Source organism: Colossoma macropomum, unplaced genomic scaffold (assembly GCF_904425465.1).
Source record: "Colossoma macropomum unplaced genomic scaffold, Colossoma_macropomum, whole genome shotgun sequence".
Taxonomy (NCBI): Eukaryota; Metazoa; Chordata; class Actinopteri; order Characiformes; family Serrasalmidae; genus Colossoma; species Colossoma macropomum.
The window spans coordinates 39,546,661-39,568,820 of record NW_023494802.1 but is presented as its reverse complement, the minus strand read 5'-3'; the positions used below and the strand labels follow the sequence as shown (position 1 = coordinate 39,568,820).

The window sequence follows — 22,160 nt, the reverse complement described above, 5'->3', positions numbered from 1 at the left end:
AAAATGTAAGCACTAACAAACTACTGAAAATGGCAGAAATTAGCATTGTAATAGAGGTGGGTTGTGTTTTGACATTAAAGGCCCGACCTGAAGGCCTAGCTGTAATAGTCAGACCTTCACTGGTGGAAAGTACAGATTCTAAATTTTCCATCCATATCACATTTGTGTTTGCAATGTTCCTCAACTTAAATCATAAATGTGTCAGTTAATAAGTATTAATCATTTTTTACTGGAAATTTTTTTTTTTTTTACTGAACTGTCTTCAAGATGAATATTATCTTGTTCCTATCTTCATGAGGGTAAAGTTCACTATTCTTCGCCAGCCTTTCATCTTAGTGTTCTGTTCCACCTTAAATGGAGTGCAGATGCCAGAAGATAACTGCTGTGCATTTAAGGTGCAACGGCTTCATCCTCTTTTCCATAACATTCTGAGAACAGTATAGTTCATTTTTTTGGTTTTGCATGATTCTTCGTTTACTCTCCGTTAGTTTGGTTTAGCCTAATGCTTGACTTCAAAGCCTTGAGAGTTCAAAACTTTGGACCTGCCTTTAGCTCTTGACTTGGGACTTACATGAACCTGCCTTGCGTTAAACATTATCTTACAAAATACCTAGCACCATTTAACTTAAGTGTTCAACAGTTAATTTTATCTAGTGACTCTTTCAGTAAAAACTCCTGACATAGTTTTTCATTCCTAACAACTAACCAAAATCTGTTTGGACTACGGATCATATTCACAGTCAGTGATGTGTCTAGAACATCCAGAAGGACTAGAGTGATGTTTTTCTCGTGTACTTAGTCCCACTAATGTGACCGGTTGATTCCACTGCCATGTCCTAATTATATCAGTGGTTAATCTGATACATTTGACTTTCAGTCCAGCTCCTGAAGTCCTAACCAATGGGAGAGCTTGCTTGATTTTCTATTGAGCATTTCAAGATTTTAACCCTTTTCCAAACAAAAAAATATATAATTCAATAAGAGCATTGCTCCAATATGTGCAGATTTACAAACATGTTTTTCAGTTCACAGAAATCATTAAGCTTTCTGAAGAGGATTTCCCACTGATTTAATATAGAAATGTTAATATAGAAATTATTTTTATTAGAAAATTGGAGAGGAGAGATAGGTTGAGCATGACTTTCTGATGTCTAAGGTCTAGTCTAAGGTTATCCTTATCCTTGGAGACACTTTCTCTAAAGTAGAATGAAAAGTATCCTCTAAGCATTCGGTCAGAGTATGCCACATAGCCCTCCCTTTCAAAGGGCAGCCATCCCAGGACCTCACAAAGTCCAAGCAGAGTCAATAATGCATGCAACAGCATGCTGTCCCTCACCCCGCCATGGTCTTTCTGCAACAGGGGCCTTGGAACCTCCCCTTTCCCAAACCCCACAAATGCCTCGGCCATGCATGCCCCCAGTCCTCTTATGGGGCTTTCTTGGTGTGCCCCAATGAAAAGACTGAGCACTGCGTCCTGCTCTCCAGGCATGGCTGAACTCCTCATGTGCTGCTCGAGTGCATGGGAGCCCCAGCTCTCTGCCTTGGCAACCACCAACTGAAGGCTAGTTGGTGCAGTGACCTGCACATGCTGTCTCAGCTCCTCTGGCAGTAGCGCATTCAGGGGGCAACCCAGGCATCAAGCCCTCCCACGATGTCTGCTTGAATGCCAGATGCCCACTGAATCATCGCCACGCAGCTCTGCCGCCAGCTAGCCCATCTGTTCCTCAGGAAGCAGACGCCTGGCCAACCATACTGCCGGCACCTGCTTGAAGCATCACCGGAAGGCTGTAGTCAATGCTGCCCTGCCGCCTCCACCCCGGCTGTTTAAATAAGTGCTTTATACATAATTGTAGCCTGTGGGAGTGGCTTCATTAACCCTCTATTGCAAATGTTGCCTCAGGGCAACAAACCCATTTCCCTCACTTTACAATAACATTATCTGTTTTTAAAAACAATGACATGTTTTTAAATCTCTCAGTGGTCACTTTTCAACCTTTTTTTTACCAATCAGTATCATTTATTTATTTTTTTTTATGAGAATTTGCAGAAATATGTTTGTTGCCTAGAAGCAACAATGTGCCACAGTGGAATGGATTTGACCAATCACAAGCCAGGTGTCACCACTTCAGGGAACATGCCTCTATATCATTTCTTCCCATTGTCGCACAATATTGCCTCAAGGCAAAATGACCCCAGCAACCATTATTTAAAAAAAAAAATGTAAAAGTAGGCACAGAGCATCAAAATCATGATCAATAATAATTTCATTTACAACAACAGCCTTAAATTTAAGGGATCTTATGTTCACCATCCCAGTTTTAGACCAGAGGTGCTGCACTGTGAACTGGTTAAACTTATCTGACATTAATTATATTAGTAGGTCAAACTATTTGAGGCTTTCTGAAAGTTTGTTTTATTCAGAGAACAGGAATCAAAATGTGCTTTCAATGTGACACATAATTTCAAACTTACAGCCCAGTTTTGATATTGATGGCCAGAATTACATCTTCCAAACATTTACTGTTTAAATAGTTCTAAACCTGCCATCGTACTCCATCATGAAGGCCCATAGTTAGCATGACATCTATGACGATCGTAAGACATAGTTACATATACTTTAGTCTACATGCACTTCACTGAGCCCACGCAGCAGTGCACTCATTACAGAATGTTTACATGTGAAGTAGGAGTTTGAATAGATGGGGGAGAAGGCAAATGTTCATCATGCACTGAGCGGGCCTCCCACCTACACTCAGCATCAGACTGCTATCAGCCAGTGGCTTTAACAGCAAAACATACAGCGACAGAACAAGCACTTCATCATACTGTATATGGCCTGCTGCTTAAGGCAGACATAGCCTGGAACATGAATGTTCCTGCTAACAGAACCTCCTGCTGGATGACTACTGAGACACATGCATGTAGCAGATCATTACTCAGAGGAGCTGGACTTTAGATTTCTAATAATCACTCCAATTACTGTCCATCATTTTTTTTCCTCCACACGGTAAAAAATAAAAGGTCACCTCAGCTTGAACTCTCAAGTTAACTTATTACACAGCCTTTCTCAAAAGTCCTAGTTCAGTACAGATTTACATTGTGTCTAATAACACATTAACAATACATGCAGCAACAATGTTACTACTATTGATGTATTCACAGTTACAGATGGATGACAGCAGTACAGCCTATGTACTTAATCCAATGTATGTTGACACAGTAGCATCACTTTCCTAACACTTAGCTAGCTGTAGTAGCATGCTTGTGTAGCAGTAGTTGTGTGCCCAACCAAAATTCTGCCGTTAAACCATTCTGTAATGTGACAGTAATGTGACTTTTATAAATATGTAATTACGTTAGTAACATTATGCTGTTTATGCTATCAAATGTGTGCGTAATAACATGAGTGAAAACTGAAATTGATTGTGTATTTGCATAAGCTGTATTACCGTAATCCATCTGTAACAGTTAATACATTGCTAGTAGTTACATTGTAATTGCATATATTGTTAATGTGTAACTACACAGTTATTAGAAACACAATATAAAGTGGGCCCCCAGTTCAGTCTGAAGTTTTTCTAACTCACATTTTTTTAGTTCTGCATCTCAGTTAAATATAACACACACACACACACCCCACTCCAGAGCCCCTAAAGTCACATTTCTTTATTTATTAATAAATTGTAATGTATTTTTATGATTATTATTATGATTATTATTATTATTAGTAGTAGTAGTAGGAGTAGTAAGTACTTAATTAATATTCCTAAAAGAGACTGAAAGACAGTGTAATGATGCTACAACTGGTGTGATATGCGACATGACTTCCCAGAAAACCCTTTTGAAACTTCAGATCAAAGATCAGTTTTTTGGGTTTAATGTCTTCTGAAAGCTTGAGAGTGTTGCTTGGACTTCAAAGCCAAATTTTCAAAGGCTGCACATCTCCCAAAATAAAACCTTCTCGTCTGTATTATGTCTATTTCCTGTCTGGATTTTCAGTGGAGAATCAGTGCTAACGCAGCAGTTTATTACCAAGACAAGGCTTAGTCCATTTCCAGGATGCCAGCCCTGAAAGTGTAGTTTACTTTTAAGCTTTAAGAAAGTGAGAGAAACCCTTCGCTTCAGTATTTGGGAAGCCCTGCTTTTCTCTTGCTGGATTAGATTTGGAGCTGGTTGTTAGTCGAGCCGTAATGGTCTAAAGGCTAATGTTTAAGTGCTAAGCAGCCTGTGTTTATCTCACTGTTGTACTAATCGGTACAGCTTGTGAAGCCGACGTTTCGAATCAAAACATTATTTGGGACCACCTGCTGAACAGAACTTCCAGTCATGGTGTCATTTGTTCTGAGGCCTCCCACTGATTGGTCTGTGATTGGTCCGCATGCTGTTGTATGGTTGAATGTGTCACTGCACAGAGCCTCTAACAGTATATTTACAGCAGCATGTATAGCAGTAGTTTGATTTTCTTTAGCTCTTGTCATTTGAAGTATACTGCTGGTTTACGTTTGGTGAAGTCTTGCTGATGCCTACAACTGACTGAATGTGTAGTATTTAATCTATGTTGATTGACCCTTAGTTGGAAAAAGAAGCCCAACAAGCTTTATTTGAGCAAATAAAGTAATGGAATGCCACTTAAGATGGCATCAGGGGTTAAATGATCCCGAGGTTAAATGAAGAGGCCAACTGGACAAGAGTTGTTAAAAAACCAGGATTGAAATGGGTAGCTAGCCTACTGGTCAATCCATTCTAAATCTGAGGCAGAGGGCCCCCTAGTGGCCAATGCCATGTGTTTGTACCCAGTAGATTTAATTGGCAGTTCGTCTTTAGTTCACATTACTTTGAATGTAGATGGATGCTCACTGATTGGGTGTGTATAGGTCATTGAGGTCAGTGACACTGGCCTGTCTGCTGGGAGTTCAGGAACTGCGTGTGGACCAGATGTGGAAAAGGCCTTCCTGCTCCATCTGCACATCTCTCTGACAATATTCAAGCTTTTCCTATTACTGCAGAACAGGACAAACGCAGGCAAACACACTTCCCAACTGGCAAGCTTCCAATAACACATGCCAGAAGAGAGCTCTCTAAAGCAGACTTAGTGCTCAAACGTTAGCCACTCGCGCTTCGACTAGCACCCACTGCAACAGAGAACCGTTCCATCGGAATAAAACCTTTGACCCTGTGCTGCAAAAAGGGACAGAACGAATGCTTTAGCATCTGAATAACAAGTAAAAGGCGGTTGTTAAATAGTACAGGTGTGAGATTCTACCAAAGCAGGTCTAATGCTGAAGAGCTCTGAGTGGAAATGTCATGTCTAACAGCCTCTGTAAGGACTGAAAAGGCCAGGAGTTGACTGTAAGTACCATAATTACAGTAGATGGCGTGTGATGGTTGGTTATTAAGAGTCTTCAGTTGATTGAGGTAAAAAGGTAATGAAGCGACTGAATAAAGCAGCGGCGGAGCTTGTTGGCCGCTGCGCAGAGGTGGAAGGAGTGAAAACTAAAAAACAGTAATCCTCTGATAAGACCATCATGTGACCAAGCTGCAAATCACCAGCAGCTTCCACTCGTGCCACCATTCTTTCCCTCTCTCTCTCTCTGTTTTTATCCCCAGTGCACTTCAATCATTGGCCTCACTTTCCATCTGTGTCTCTTTTCCCTCTCTCTCTTTCTCTCTTTCTCTCTCTCTCTCTCACTCTCTTTCGCTCTCTCTCTCTCTCTCTCTCTCTCTCTCTCTCTCTCTTCCACACTCTCTCTCCTTAAATCACCTCAACCCTTTTATCTTCAGCACACAGTTATATCACACATGCTGTTTTAACTTACATGCATTAACATAAATATTATGGATGCAACAAACTCTTAACTAGACCATAAATGTGTACATTAAGCCTTAAAATAGCTATGACTGTGTTTTTGTGTTAGTGGTCCAGATATGCAATCAAGAAAAGTGTATTCCTTGAAGAAGATGCAGCGTAACTGCACAGGCAGGAACTCCCACACAGTTGTTGGGATGTTGCCAGATGGGCACTATGTTGTTTTAGTTGGTAACTAGTGTGTTACTAAGGAGTTTCTATGTTTATCGCTGGTGGTTTGCTAGGCAGTTGCTGACCGGTTGCCATGGTATCCCAGATCATTGTTCAGGTGATGCTAAGTGGTTGCTGTGGTTCTCCAGGTGGTTGCTAGGGTTTTGCTTGGTAGTTGCAAGGATATCACAGGTGGTTGCTAAGGTGTAAGATGTCATTCTCCATCAGAGTGAACATTTCAGAGTAGGTTTGGTGTCAATATCTCAAAAACTGAGGACAAAAATACAGTAGAAAAAGGAGAAGAAGAAGAGGAAGAAGATGAAGACAAAGACAAAAAAGAAGAAGATAGTGTCAGATAAGAATAGTGTTTACTAATTCACTAATCACTAATTATACAGTTAGTTAATGAATTACACTTATATTGGACTCATTCTGTGTGGACAGTTTTGAATCAGAATTTTCAACTTTTTTCAATTTGTTTCAATGTCAAAAAATGATAATACAATAATGTGATGACAATTACTTCTTTTCGACAAGTCATTCCATGAAAAGTGCCATTTGAGTTCCCTTTCAATTCCCTATTCATTCACTCAGTAATGCCATGTATAAGAGTAAGATGTAAATTTTTTAAGCTTAAATATGTTCATTCAAAATTCATCATTAACAGTTTATGAAAATCAAGTGAAAGATGGTGTTTGTTTTTTTTTTTAGAATAACAGGTATTTTATATATGCATACAGACCAGCAGTCTTAAAATCTAGACCTCCAGTCCAGTTTCTGGTCATACATTTTGAGTCATTAGTACGTATGACATCACATGGCCAATAAGTTACACTCATTGGCACTGGCAGTTAAGACTCATTGACTTCAATTAATTTTTAAAGAACACAAAGTACAGGACCTCTGATACAGACAGTAATTGTAGTTTTAAATATTACTAGATAAAAGTTGTATCAACATCAAACTTTTGCCATGCAACAAGCACAAAATATATCAGTTTAATTAAACACGACATTAATTTTAGAAGAAAATAGAACAGTCTGTCTGTATTATTGAATTTTGCTCTGCTCCCAATTCTTTAGCCTTGGAAATGTACTGTCACACAAAGTGCCACGACAAAGGGTAAGTGACATCAAATAAGCCTTTAGAGACTAGATGTTACAAGTCTAACCTTTAAGGTCTAAACTTAATTAAGTTTGTCAATGATATATAAAGGTATGTCATTGGTTGAAAACCCATTTCAGACTTTTAACGTGGAGTTTGGACTAAAATACTTTTGCTCTGAGTGACAAAAATAAATATGTATCAACACAATTTTGCCTTTCAGTTTCTTTACCTTTGGAAATAATTGTGTTGATATAATCGTGGAAGTCATGTACAAGAATGAGTCAAAGACCACAATGCTACAGTGTTATGGGTCTGAAAGGATGTGTAGCTGTTAAGAAGCCTCACTGAGAAAAGGAGACGGACACATCAAACAAAGAAGCTGAACAATGGACTGACCACCCCAGAGTCCAGACCTCAACACCACTCAATGTGTTTGAGATTACTTGGATCGTGAGATGCAAAAATGCAGAACTGATCTTTTGAGGTGTGGAAAAATATCCCTGCTGAATTCTTTAAAAAACTGAGAGTGAGTAAAAAGAATGGAAGTTGTAATTCCATTATAGAGTGGACACACTAAATACTGAAAAAATCTGATATTATATTGAATTATTGAGGCTTAATTTCACCTAGAAATTACATAAATGAAGAGCCGTCTGTCTTTTGCACAATACTGTTCTGCACTGCAGGTAAACTCTGATACATGTTGTAAATAGAGCCAATATAAATCTATAAAATCAATATAAATCAGTGAGCCTGTAGCATTTAGGACTAGAATAAAGGCCCAAAGATCCTTGTGATCCTTATCCTAGAACAGATCACACAGCAGTAGCCACTGGACTCAGAGCCTGACCCTGACTGTGACCTCAAAGGCCTTCTTTCTGATTGGTCGGTTTCTGTACCACATGTAGATTTGAGCGGTTACTGAGGCCAAAAGCCAAGCGGTATTTTTTTTTTTTTCAATTGCTAGATTCCTATTTGCCTGATTAATAATGTTTTCTGTCAGGCACGGGGCTTTACATCTGCTGAACAGCAGCTGGACAGAAAAAGCACCTCCCCCAGCACACAAACACATGTTGGAGCGCAGAGGGAGAAACCAAACAGATGACAGTAGAGTGTTTATCTGGAGCTCCAGTAGATGAGAGGAACAGCGAAACAGAAAAGTGTGAGTGGGATGAGTCTGTAGGGGGATTTGTGAGGTGAACCGAACTGTGCATGTGACAGTCAAGGTGAAAAGATGTGTATGTGTGCTGTATTAAGCGTCGGGATTAGCCTCTGTGGAACCCTGCAGCCTGCTGTTTTCCTCTCAGCCATCGCAGCTGAGCTGCAATCACTGTTATTACCACATACAAACATGCATGATGGAGAAGGAATAAGTCATGTGTGGAACTGTGGCCTTCAGTTCAGGCCTCGAAGGTCAAAAAAAGACAGAATACAAAACCACTAATGTCCGCTAGCACCCCTATGTCATTCTAGTTGTATCAAACATTGGTATTTAACAGGTTTGTACGGTTCATTTTTTAGCTCAGGATTAATATAACAGGAGCTTATTCCTATGGTTTGTTTAATAACACAGGCTAAATATAACCTGGGCTTAATTTCTTCGGGTTTGTTTTTTTACATACAGGATTAATATAAACTTGGCTTACTTCTATGGTTTGTTTAGTAGAACAAGATTAATATAATCAGGAATTATTTCTACAGGTTGTTTTATAGCACAAGATTAATCTGGGTTTATTTCTACAGTTCATTTTATAGCACAAGATAAAACATGGCTTACTTCTGTGGTTTGTTTTACTATACAAGATTAATATAACATGGGTTATTTTGTTTGTTTCATTTTATAGCTCAGGATAAATATAACCTAGACTTAACTTTATGGTTTTTTCTAAAGCACAGGATTAATATAACCTGGGCTTAATTTCGATAGTTTGTTTTATAGCACAGGATTAGTATATTATTTCTAACTAGATTATTTTATAGCATGGGATTAGTATAACCTGGGCTGAATTTCTACGGTTTGTTTTATAGTGCAGGATTAATATAACTTTGGCCTAATTTCTTCGGTTTGTTTTATAGTGCAGGATTAATATAACCTGGGCTTATTTCTATGGCTTGTTTTATAGCACAGGATTAATATAACCTGGGCTTAAGTTCTATGGTTTTATTTTATAACATAGGATAAATATAACCTGGGCTTTTTTCTACGGTTTGTTTTATAGCACAGGATTAATATAACCTGGGCTTATTTCTATGGCTTCTTTTATAGCACTGGACTAATATAACCTGGGCTTAATTTCTACAGTTTGTTTTATAACACAGGATTAATATAACCTGAGCTTATTTTTACAGTTTGTTTTATAACACAGGATTAATATAACCTGAGTTTATTTTTACAGTTTGTTTTATAGCACATGATTAATATAACCTGGCCTTAAGTTCTACAGTTTTATTTTATAACACAGAATAAATATAACCTTTGTTTATTTCTACATTTTTTTTTTTATTATTATTATTATTGCACAGGAATAATATAACCTAGACTATGGTTTGATTTATAGCTCAGTATCAACCTAACTGGGGATTATGTCTATAGTTCATTTTAAAGCCTAAGATATAATATATACTAATATGGACTTGGCTGACTTATGTGGTTTGTTTTATAGCACAAGATTAATATAACCTGGGCTTATTGCTATGTTTCATTTTATAGTACAGGATTAACATAACCTGGATTTATTAATACAGTTTATTTTTAGCACAAGATTAACATAACCCAGGATTATTTCTGCAGTTGTGTTATCGTAGGTAAAAGCCACTAGAAACATAACTGGAGCACACAGGCCATAAAACCGACTGATATGCCTGTATCTCAGTTGTGACTTAATATGGTAAACGCAATTGTGCAGTTGGAATTGTGCAGGTTTCAATCAGAACTGTTTTAAAGGAATGCTCCTTAGGGTTGCATCACTTATGGAAAATGAAGTAGATGTTGCCGCAGAAGCGCAGCCATCACTTATGGAAAATGATTCCCTTACCTAAGCCATGTTGTGTAACTGCACTTTTAAATCAGGCAGTTGGCATCTTCCATTATGGCAAAAATGCAACGTTTGGGTTTTGCAGCGATGTTCCTCATCCACATCTTAAAAACATCTGGAAACTTCAGCGAAGGCCTGAGGTCTGTCAACACTGCTCTCTGTTCTCTCCAGCAGATGGGACACTTCTGTCACTGCAGAGTTTCTAATATGAGTTTGGGTCATATTACTTTATTTTAAGCCACCATGTTGTTTCATTTTTTTTTCCAGTATCACGGCAACAGCTGCCAGCATCGGCGCTGCTGGGATTCCACAGGCAGGTCTGGTCACCATGGTGATAGTTCTGACATCCGTCGGCCTGCCCACCGATGACATCACGCTTATCATCGCTGTGGACTGGGCCTTGTGAGTAAATAACCCAACTTTTGACTAAAGTCTGTCAATGATGTTTATAATAACCCTCAGAGTCTGGAAGAAAGTGGTTTACAGCATTTCGTGAATACATTCTTAAAGATAATGCAATTGATACACTTGATATGTATAGCGCTGCTTTATCTTTTCTCAGTGTTTGACATAATTTGAAAATGCCTGTCGTCCTTTACATTGTGTGTAAATTTCATGATGAACGGACCAAAAGAAACGGCCCAAAATGACTTCAAAAAAAAGTCCGGTCCCACTGACTTACATTGAAAGCAAAGTAGGTTTTTTCCTTTTCCTGTAAAGTTATCATTTAGGAGATGCGAGGTTTTGTTGCACCAGCAGCGATAGGTTACACAATTGTGTAACCTATCGCTGCTGGTGGAACAAAACCTTGTATCCTGCAAAATCTCAAACCGGCTTGCTGCTGTATGACATACAGTAATATCTAAAATTGGACTGAAGTATGTCACATAGATAAAAACAGCAGCACCAGCCAGTAGCAGTGCATAAAATGTATGGAAATAACCTGCAAAACAGCCCATTTTGAATGTATTGTTTTTGTGATGTCACTAAAACCAAGGCATGTACATTTGTCCACCTTTTTGGCCTTCAGCATTTGAGCCCGACCCACTCATATTGAAGTTATAAGGGGTGTTTCAGCCCAGACTGCTTTGTGAATGAGGCACAATGTAGAACAGTCAAACTGAACAGAGGTTATTTACAGCCTGGTGCACCCAAATTTATCAGCACACTTCTGTAACATAAGCATTACTCCATTAGATTGCATTGACATCCCTGTAGTTACTGAATAATAAGCCTTTGTGTGAAATAAACCTTCAATGTTAAGGAGTTAATCCTAAGGCATAAAGACAGGTTGGAAAATTGTCATGCAAAAATGAATTATAACAGTTTTTGGTACAAAACTATCACCAATACTTTGCATTTCATATCTTCAATTCGTGGTGTACCTACATACGTGTGAAAATACTTGTAAAAGAATGTATTTTTGGTGACTCATGCCTGTGAGTGCCTGCTTGAACTTTGCTCCTGCTTCCCTGTGTTTAGAGACAGGTTCCGAACTATGGTGAATGTGATGGGGGATGCCCTCGCTACAGGAATTATGGCACATATCTGCAGAAAGGACTTTATGCAAGAGGGAGATGGGGTGAGTCTTGATCTCCACCCTGTGCAAGTACCTTATAGCTTCTGATACTTCTGATCCAACCTCAGTCTAGAGTTCTACACCGAAACACAATTAATTCCCAGACTCTACATGTGAATCTGCTGAAAGGTCAATAAGTCTTTGTTATATTTTTGACATGACTTGTTTTAATGTTTGATCCTTTTCATGCTTAATTCAACCACTGTGCACAAACCTTTTACAAATGTTGGAAAACAAACATCACTTTGCTATTTTCTCAGTCAAAAACAAGGATTTAGTGGAGGGTCAACTTGCCAGAATGCAGTTTACGTACTTTATTAAATGTAAAAAAGGTATTTACTCACTTATCATAATTGTTTACCCACCTCTTTTTAGAGTTTACTAGCTTATTTTTACAGTTTACTCTCATACTCACTTTTTTGGATTTTTGTATAAAGGAGAAATTGATGTATGTTGTTTTCACTGAACCGTAGGCAGTTTTGTTCTGTTTAAACATTCTCTCGGTTAGCCCTCATCTTCTACCCCTCCACCTCTCAGTTCCGTTCACCAACTGTGAAAAAACACAGGGACCATATAACTTATACTATGGACTTGCATCGAAATCCTGCTACAACCTGCTAATGACTGTAGCCTTTTATACAGATTATGTGAGCTCATTCTTTCTGCTTGTTGCATCCATCATACTACTAGAAACATGCACAAAATATTGCTGCTGCAATTTTCATTCACAAACACAAAGAATCACTGCCCACCACAGTACTGGTGAAAGTCATTCAGTTTGAAACTAAACATGAGAATCAAAATATTGAATTGAGCATAATTTGGTTCTACTAGAACAAACTATTTCTCCTGATTACTGAAAAGAATCAGCAAACAATACCCAACTCTATCCAGAACTCACAATTATTACCTATCAACATGCAGGTACTGTCAGAATTGATAATAACAGCCTGTCAACTACCGAATTCTGTCAACTACTCATCCCTTTTCAGAACTGACAATAATAGCTTATCAACTACCAAATTCTGTCAACTACTCAACCCTTTTCTGAATTGACAATAATAGCCTATCAACTACCAAATTCTGTCAACTACTCAACCCTTTTCAGAATTGACAATAATAGCCTATCAACTACCAAATTCTGTCAACTACTCAACCCTTTTCAGAATTGACAATAACAGCCTATCAACTACCAAACTCTGTCAACTACTCAACCCTTTTCAGAATTGACAATAACAGCCTATCAACTACCAAATTCTGTCAACTACTCAACCCTTTTTAGAATTGACAATAGCCTATCAACTACCAAGTTCTGTCAACTACCCAACCCCCTTTTCAGAACTGACAATAGTAGCCTATCAACTACCAGATTGTCAACTACCCAACCCTATCCAGAACTGACAATAATAGCTTGTCAACTACCAGATTCTGTTAACTACCCAACCCTAGCCAGGTGTGACAATAATAGCCTTGAATTACTGATCTTGTCCTGCTTGTAAATTGTGAACATTTATTCACTGTTCAAATCCATCCACATCTCTGAGAAAGACAGCAAGGAAACTGTGACACTCAAAACCAGGTTCAGCAAAGTGTCATTCCTCTGATTCACACTTCAGACTCTCAAGCACTACACTCTAGTTAAAAACGAATAGAAGGAATTGCAAAGCAGAAAATCCTGTCGCTAACATTATGGTTGGGGAGGTTATGGCTGTGAATGTTTTATTGATCGTGACTGACTCTTACAGAAGTTGGTCAAAAGCTTCAGTCCGTGCAGAATTAGATGTTTAATGGACACCATGTGTGCAGGACAAGCCCCTTATCGTTCAGCTGCCAAAGTATGTGGGCAAGCTGCCTCTGGGCGGCTTGACTACACTTAGTTTTTCCAGTGTTAAAGTACAGAGTGAAGGAATTGGCAATGTGTTTGGAGTCAAACAAGGAGATGTGTGTGGTACCTCAGTGTTGGTCTATGACCCTCATTAGCTTTCCATTACCCCCTGTCTGTCTGTATTGCTCTCTTTTTGGCTTTTCTGGTCCAACCTCCTACAGAGAAAACTGTCAAACAATTATTTACATAAAACTTGATCTTCATGTCAAGAAAGACACTTTTATGACCATGAAGTTAAATATACCCAAAGGATTAGCACAGAGTGGTTTAATGCTGATAAAACCCTTGCTGACATAAATAAGAAAAATAGGAACCTAATATCAAGAATTTCAAAACAAGGCAGGGTGTTTACTTGTCTGGTAGGATTCCAGTGCAAAAAGTGCCTGGTGTCCTGTGGCAGAATGGAAATCAACTTGAATATTTTCAATTTATATAATCAAATAAAATGTTTTCCTCATAAACCTGAGTGAGCCTGTGTCGATCTTCTAGTGAGCAACGAGGGAATAAAAAACACCTTTATAAATGTTGATCTGCCAGCTTATCTACGAAGGAACAGTCACTTCCAGTTTTGAAAATCAAACACATCCCCCATGAAATGTTTAACATCAGTGTTATTGAAGAAAACCTGCATAGTGTAGTTCAACAGAGGACCTCCAAAGCAGACTCAAATGCATGTTTTCACCCAATTTTCTCCCCAATTAAGTCATATCCAACTCCCCCAATCACACAATACCACCAGCGCTAGGAGAGCAAAGGTTAGACCTGTGAAGCCAGCCACTGCATCTTTTCGGACTGCTGCTCACACAACATCATTGGACAGCTGAACATGCTTGGAGGAGAACACTAATTGCCAGTTCTGTTACATCAGCTAACAGACACCTGTGCTGACTAGCATCATGTCGAGTGATGGGGGGCCATCCTACCCACCCAGAGAGTGAGGCCAATTGTGGTCTCTTAGACTCCCGGCCATGGATGGCTGTAGCATCACCAGGGACTGAACTCACATTCTCCTGATGATATGGGCCAATGCTTTGAAATTGCATTTTATAGCTACTGCCAAAAATGGTTAACTCCTTTACACAGAGGATAAAAGGGTTAATTCTGCCTTAAGCTGCCCAAATGGCATCACTGTATCTATTTTAAAATGAAAAGATGACATTAGTAGATTACCATTTTGAGTAAGCAAGCAAATGGGTCTCCTAAGTAGCGCAACCATCTAAGCCAGTGGATCAATCCTCAAGCACCCTGAGACAATCCACATTTTTGCTGCATCCCAAAATATTGCAAGTTGAGGGCAAAAATCTTAACCATCTCGGGGTCCTTGAGGACCGGTTTGAGAACCACTGTCTTAAGTGTTGGCTCTCTTGTCAGGACATCATGAGTCACTGGGAATCAAAGAGTCTCTGGGTGGGTAAGATGGTCCTCACTCTCTCGCCATTACTCAGTGTGAGAATACGCTATGTAGTAATCCATTAGCTGATATAACAGAATGAACACAAATCTGGGTAAAAATCTGAAAAATAATTTCTTCTGTTTGGCTGAGAATTGTGTGTAATTCCATTACCAATCAAATCCATCTACTCTGATCTTTCTGATCTTTCTTCCTACAGGTTCCCCTAATTTGTGAGACTAAGCCCATCAACATTCAGCAGCTGATGAACTGTCAGCAGAACAATGGCAACTTCCAGCCTCCACCACCAGGAGGCAAGCCTGAGCATGTCCCACCAGACGTGGCACGACTCATGCAGCTTGAAGAGGGAATGCGACCCCCACCTCCAGAGCGCAAAAAGCCTCCAATTCCTCCTCGGCACCTCAAGCACAAAGACAAGGACCACTGCGCCATTGACATGAATGGTCTGGAGACTAATGTATAGCAGCCATCTTGACCAGGGTGGTTTGGACAACAGACAAATAAAGTGGACAGAAAGGACTGCAAGAACTAGCATAGTAGTTTCTTCTTGTAATCTGGTTGATCTTATTTTGTCTAATTCTGTGTTGTTTTATGACTTTGGAGAACCTGAGATTTCTTTTACTTGACGCAACATCTTCTGTTCAGTTTGTGCTAGCGTGCTAAGCTATTCTGGCACTCCTTAACGAGCAGGCTTGAGTTAGCATGCCTGCTAGCAACCTTGGCTGACCATCTTGGATTGACACTTTGGCCTGGAAGGAGGTGAATCATTTACAGCTTTCACAGCCACAGAGCTTGCAAGGATAAATCAAACCAAGGCCTGAAATTAGCCTAGACTTTTAGGATCTGCCAGGTTCCTGGAGCACGATGCATGGTTTCCATGATCTTGGAAGGAAAGAAACTGTAAAATCTGAAAGCCAGTGAGGCTTAAAACCCAGTCAGGGAGCCTGAACTTACTCAGTCCTTTTGGAGACTGACAAAACAATGTGATATTTTAATTGTAAATATTAAGTATTAGTCTATGTACTCTCTGCATTGTTTTTGTTTTTCTTTTCTTTGATTTTTCAGTTTTTATATAACCTATGTATGGGTGTTTTTGTCCTTTCAAGCTACATGTGGGAAGATCTCATTGTTATTTTATCCCATTTAAAAAAAGAATCTGACTTTCAATGTAATGCAGGTAATCAAATGAAGCCTTTTCAGACTCTTTCTTTTCATTGTTGTCAATGGAGCAATGCACACTGCAACTGAAAAGCACATTGCATTTTTGATTATCTCAGGCTCAAGTTCACCTGTTTGTCAGTCAAATGCATTAACCCATCCTCCAAAGTAGCACCCTGCTTTTTAACCTTTTTAACTTTTTAGAGCCCTTTAAAATGTGGTTGTGTGGGCGTATCATTATGTTTTTGACTGTAACCCTGCACACTATTATCTAGTGATCAGGTCCATAAAATCAGGTCCATAAAAATTTGGACATCAAAAAAGTGATAGTTGTTTTAGCTGTCTACCATGGCATATTGGAGTTAAAAATGGGTAGATGATGTGGGAACTTCATTTCATCATTTTCATACATCCCCCTATTTTTAAGGGCTCCAAAACTATTAGACAAGTGGCCGCTCAGCTGTTTTATGGACAAGTGTGTGTAATTCCCTCTTTATTTCACTTACAAGTAAGCAGATCTAGAGATAATTTCAAATGTGGAATTTGCATGTGGAATACATTGCTGTTAACTCTCGATATGAAGTCCAGCTGTCCAACAGCTGTCACTGCTAGTGAAGCAGAGACAGCAGAAACATTAGTTGTGGTGGAATCAGCTAATTGGTAAATTCTTAAAGAGAAAGAGCATTCTGGTGAGCTCAGAAACACCAACATGCCCAGAAGACCATCAAAAACAACTGTGGTAGAATACAGAAGAATTCTTCCCTGATGAAGAAAAACCCATTACAACAGTTGGCCAGATCAAGAACATCACCCAAGGTTGGCATATCTTGGTCAAAATCGACAATCAAGAGACAACTTTACCAGAGTAAGTACAGAAGGTCTACCATAAAATGTTGTTAACCATTGTCAGGTCTCAGCTGCTCATGACCCAAAGCATACCAGCTCATCTGTAAAGCATGGTGGAGGTAGTTTTGCGGTGTGGACATGCATGGCTGTTAATAGAACTGGCTTGTATTTATTGGTGATGTGACTGCTGACAAAAGCAAAGTTGTAAAACCAACACAAGACTTTTTTGAAGGCAAAGAAGTGGAATGTTCTGCAATGGCCAAGTTAATCACCTGAGCTCAATCCAATCCAAACTAAAGGTAAAGTGCTCTAAGAAGAAGCCTGACTGAAGACAGACCTGGCAGCTCATCACCCAGCAAGAAAAAACCTAGTGTCTGGTGATGTGTATGGGTTCCAGGCCTCAGACTATCATTGACTGCAAAAGATTTGCAACCAGGTATTAAAAATGACATCCAACACTCAGTAGCACATTATTGAAGAGCTCTGCTATTTTACCATGGAATTTCAAGTTTGCTGATATCTCAATCATGGTGGTGCAGTGTATAGTGCTGTCATCTCACAAGAAGAAGGGCCTGAGTTTGATTCCCAGGCCAGGAATTGAACCCAGTTCTCCCTGTGTCTGTGTGGTTTCCTCCCACAGTCCAATGGTGAACTGGAGATGCTAAATTGTCCATAGGTCTGAGTGTCTATGTGTCTGCCCTGTGATGGACTGGCAACTTGTCTAGGGTGTTTCCTGCTTTCTGCCCAGTGAGTGCTGGGATAGGCTCCAGCACCCCCTGCAGACACAGTGTGCTTGGCCTTCTAACAAGCATTATCTGAATGCCCCCTATTGGTAACAAATGAATTGTTCCACACAAAGTGTTATTACTGCACCGTAGATACAACCTTGAATCCTTTGTGGTTTCAAGAAACACTTTGATTTCTAATAGAACCATTTAAAGGGTCTATTTGGAGCTTACAGTTCTGCTACTCGTACAAATGGATTTGCAGGTCAGTGAGTAAAATGCAGTAGCAGATCCATCCACCCTGCTGAGGTGTGGGCAGCCACTTCAGAACTCTCAGAGGAAATCTTCACACAGATTTCTTCCTCAATCTTTGCCTTATCAGCAGAGGAGAGTGAGGGATTTGGAGGCCCTGCTGGTCCTGATTGATCACCAGCATGCTACACTTTACTCTCCCATTAGACTGAGGGTGCAAAAATTGCCTGGTTGAAGCTTCACTCTGATGCCTGCACATAAGAGCACAAATCCTATGGAATCATATATGTAAAAAAATCTTGGTAAAAGAAAACAAGTTCTCTTTAAATAAATATTACTGACATGTAAATGTATAGTAAATGTTATGACTGCGCATAATTGGTAGTTCCACACCCAAGGCCACTGTGGTCCACACTAAAGGACCACTAAAGGCAGAAATGCACTCCATGCAAGGATGGAAATGCAGTCTCTTCAAGTTATCCAAGGTTAATTATATGAGGTCTTAAGGGACTGCGCTGTTTCCAGTGGTTTTCGGTGAGAAAGACATGTTTCGCTTGCTTTTCGGTCTCACGTTTCAGTGCGTGAACATGGAGAAGAGACTGGCTGCAGTCATCAAGTAAACTCTGGCTAAACTCTGTGATTATGTGAATCCAAATTGTTACAGCATATCCACATGATAGCTAGTTAGCTGTGCCAGGCACCACTGACCAGTTAGCTTTCAGGATATTACAAACACAGCTAAAGAAGTACTATTGAAAACGATTGTGTAAGTTTGTTGTGTACTGTCATGTGCATAGAATAGGACCCTTCATAAATTTGTTGCATGGGCTTATAGATGCCTATCCATTCATCCTATTAATCTGCTGCTGAGAATGCACCTATATGTGTGAGACCCCAGTAGGGATTAGGCCAAAAAAGGGTCATAATAGCAAAAAGTTGAACAATCGCTCTCTCCCTCATTTAAACACTTTCCTTTATGGTCAAAAACTTCTCAGGGTTAAAACTTAAATTTCTGGCTTTTGTTGGATAAATATTGTTAATTGCGTTTGCATTCTTGCATGGGCTGTCTTTTGGCCTAACATAGAATTTGCATGGCTTACACCGTGACACATAAGCACAGTGTAAATGAATAGTGTCCATCTATCCGGTCCACACTGCTGCTGACCTGATTTCATTCTGTGAGCATTCCAGTAAGAATAGCAGCCTTTGGCTCTTCAATAATGCCTGCACACTTTCTAGGGACTAAATGACACTGGAATGCCAAACAGGTTCTAGCTAGTATGAGGTACAAACTTCATAGTGCTGTGTATTTTTTGGGTAAAAGTACAGAGACTAAATTACACTGAAATGCCTAAGAGTTTCTAAAATATCTCATAATTGGATAATTATTTGGAGCTACAAGGTGGTGAGTACCAACATATTAATTTTGCTGTAATGGTACAAATTTATGCAGGAAAGTAAATCTCAGTATTCTCTAAGTAAAGCAAATGGTAAGGACCATTTACCAGTAAACCATAATAAGAGTCACTGCTTTCTTTTATAGCCCGGACTTTGTTTCTAGGTAATAAACAGGCCCATACTGTATAACTCAGGTCTGCAGATATCTTTGTATCACCTGTATCAACACATATTTGGCATTTTGATTTTTCTTCTGATTAAATTGTGACATCCCAGTGAAATGTAGTGTGCATTTGTTCATACTTACCACCTTGCTACTCCATTAGTTGTTATCCATTTATAAGATATTTTACCATGTTCTGCATCAGCTTAATAGGCAGAACCTTTTTGGAAAATGATCATCATTTTACCCTAAATTGATACGCAGTTCTTTGAAATTTGAGTGACAAACTTTTTTCTACTTAATTCCTAAAACCTGTTAGACATTTTGAGTATTATCTAGTTAGACTGTATGTCTAGGAGAGCTGCTGTGGAGTGAGTCATTGGTTAAAATGGAAGCATTTCTGTTCTGTCAGGCAAAAAGTGCTTCAGTAACGTTCTAGTTGTGAATCGGGCCCCCTGCTTCCTCTAAATTATGGCCCTATTCAGAATAATTAATTGAATTAGGCTGAAATCCACGCTCACTGGATTATGGCAGGTATGCGCAGGTGGCGACTGCCCGGCTCCAATGTTCCACACTCCTCTTTACAGAATGATCTATTTTCAGGCATTCCAGCACTAGCAGTTCCATGTGAGGACAATTTTTTTTTCCCCATCTAGCCCCACTACGCGCACTCAGACACAGATGATCATATATATTACCAGAGAAATGGCTCAATTTTCTCCTGCAATTTGTAAACAGCAGCAGATGGCATGACTAAAAGTTCCTCTTCTGCTCTGCCGCCGTCTCCCAGAGCTTTACAGGCTTTTACTCTGGGAATGAGATCAAACTGCCTTCCTTTCCAAATGATTGCTTTTGAGCAACTTCAAAGCAAAAGTGCTGTAAAATTTGTCTGGGATTTTTATTTTATTTTTGCTAAAGACTCTCCTTCACACTGTGATTGGTTTCGAGAATCTTTTAACTGCCACTGCATCTCTTTGTCTCTAACTCACATAAAAAAATAAGTAAACTCACAAAGTGAACTGAAGTAATGCTAAAAAGTAAAGAAGGCGATTTAATATTAGTCACAATACATTTTTGTAAACATACACTCACCAACCTCTTTACTAGAAACACTTACCACTCACTGGCCACTTTGTTAGAAACACCTACATTGTGCTTCCACTCACTGGCCACTTTATTAGAAACACCCACCTTATACTTTCATTCACAGACCACTTTATTAGAAATGGCTATACTCTGTCGCCAAAAGTATGTGGACCATCTGACCATCACAGCCATATTGGCTTGTTGGACATCCCATGCCAAAGCCATTGACAAAGCTAAGGACAAAAACAGCCCCAGCCCATTATCGCTCCTCCACCAAACTTTACTGCTAGCACTATGCGTTCTACAAGTGTTCTCCTGGCATCTGCCAAACCCAGATTCATCCATCAGACTGACAGATAATGAAGCATCACCCATCACCCCAGAGAAAACATTTTCACTGTTCCAGAGTGCGGTGGTGGTGTGCTTTACACCACTCTAGCCAACATGCTGCATTGCCTGTAGTGATCTTATGCTTGTGTGCAGCTGTTCAGCCATGAAAATCCATTTCATGAAGCTTCTGATACACAGTTCTTGTGCTGATGCTGCTTCCAGAGGCAGTTTGGAGCTCTGTAGTGAGTGACGCAACAGAGTATAGATGTTTTTGTGCTATATTATTCAGCACTCAGCTCTGTGAGTTTGTGTGGTCTACTGCTTCGTGGCTGAGCTGTTGTTGCTTGTAGACACTTCCTTTTCACAATAATAGCACTTAAGAGTTGAGCAGGGCAGATCCAGCAGGGTAGACATTTCACAAAATGGCTTTTAAAGTCAACAAGCTTTTCAGTACAACCCACTCTGAAACACCTGAATTCAGTAATTCAGGGGTGACCACATACTTCTGACCATACAGTGTACTTTGTACTTCCACTCACTGGCTACTTTATTAGAAACACCTACCTTGTTCTTACACTCGCTGGCCACTTTATTTGAAACTCCCTTCCTGCTTATGACTGGAAGCAACATTTACATTTCTAAAAATGTACAGGACCATGTATTAACCTCTTACATAGCCAGGGCCCTCCAGCAGGCCCAAAGATTGATTTGATTGATTGATTGATTGATTTTATTTTACTTTTTTCATGCATTTGTACTGTCAGTCTGACTTGCAGTCAGGTTATTTGTAGTGCCAGTTTCTGCAAATACAGAAAATACAAACAAAAGAAGAAAACAACTGATCTTTTCATTCAAAAATAATTTATTTGCTGTTTTTAAGAAATATTTGCAATAAGTGTAAAGCTGTAATACACAAAGGACCTCATGTAGATAATATGTAGCCAGGTAGGCCCAACGAGTATTTCCAGATTAGAAAAATAGGTGTAAACTTTATCTGATTTGTAAATCAATGTCTGTATTTGTGCACTTTGACAGGCGTGTTCAGTATTGACTAAACAGATTTCATTCTGGACAGTTAGGAAATAAGGATGGCAGTGTTTTGCTCAGCTTGAATGAAACGTGAGGTGGCTGTATGATAGGAAGCATTGTAGGAACAGTAGCAGGCTTGC

The 22,160-nt window shown here is 39.4% G+C and overlaps 1 protein-coding gene across 1 annotated transcript in view; it reads left to right on the top strand.

Annotated features, from left to right (window-relative positions):
- slc1a7b (solute carrier family 1 member 7b) overlaps positions 1 to 15,496 on the top strand; it is a 90,442-nt gene extending 74,946 nt beyond the window's left edge. Inside the window, 3 exon segments of the mRNA XM_036591144.1 lie at positions 10,426 to 10,560; positions 11,641 to 11,740; positions 15,233 to 15,496. Coding sequence (XP_036447037.1) covers positions 10,426 to 10,560; positions 11,641 to 11,740; positions 15,233 to 15,496 — 499 coding nt within the window.
- Positions 15,497 to 22,160: the final 6,664 nt, after the last annotated feature.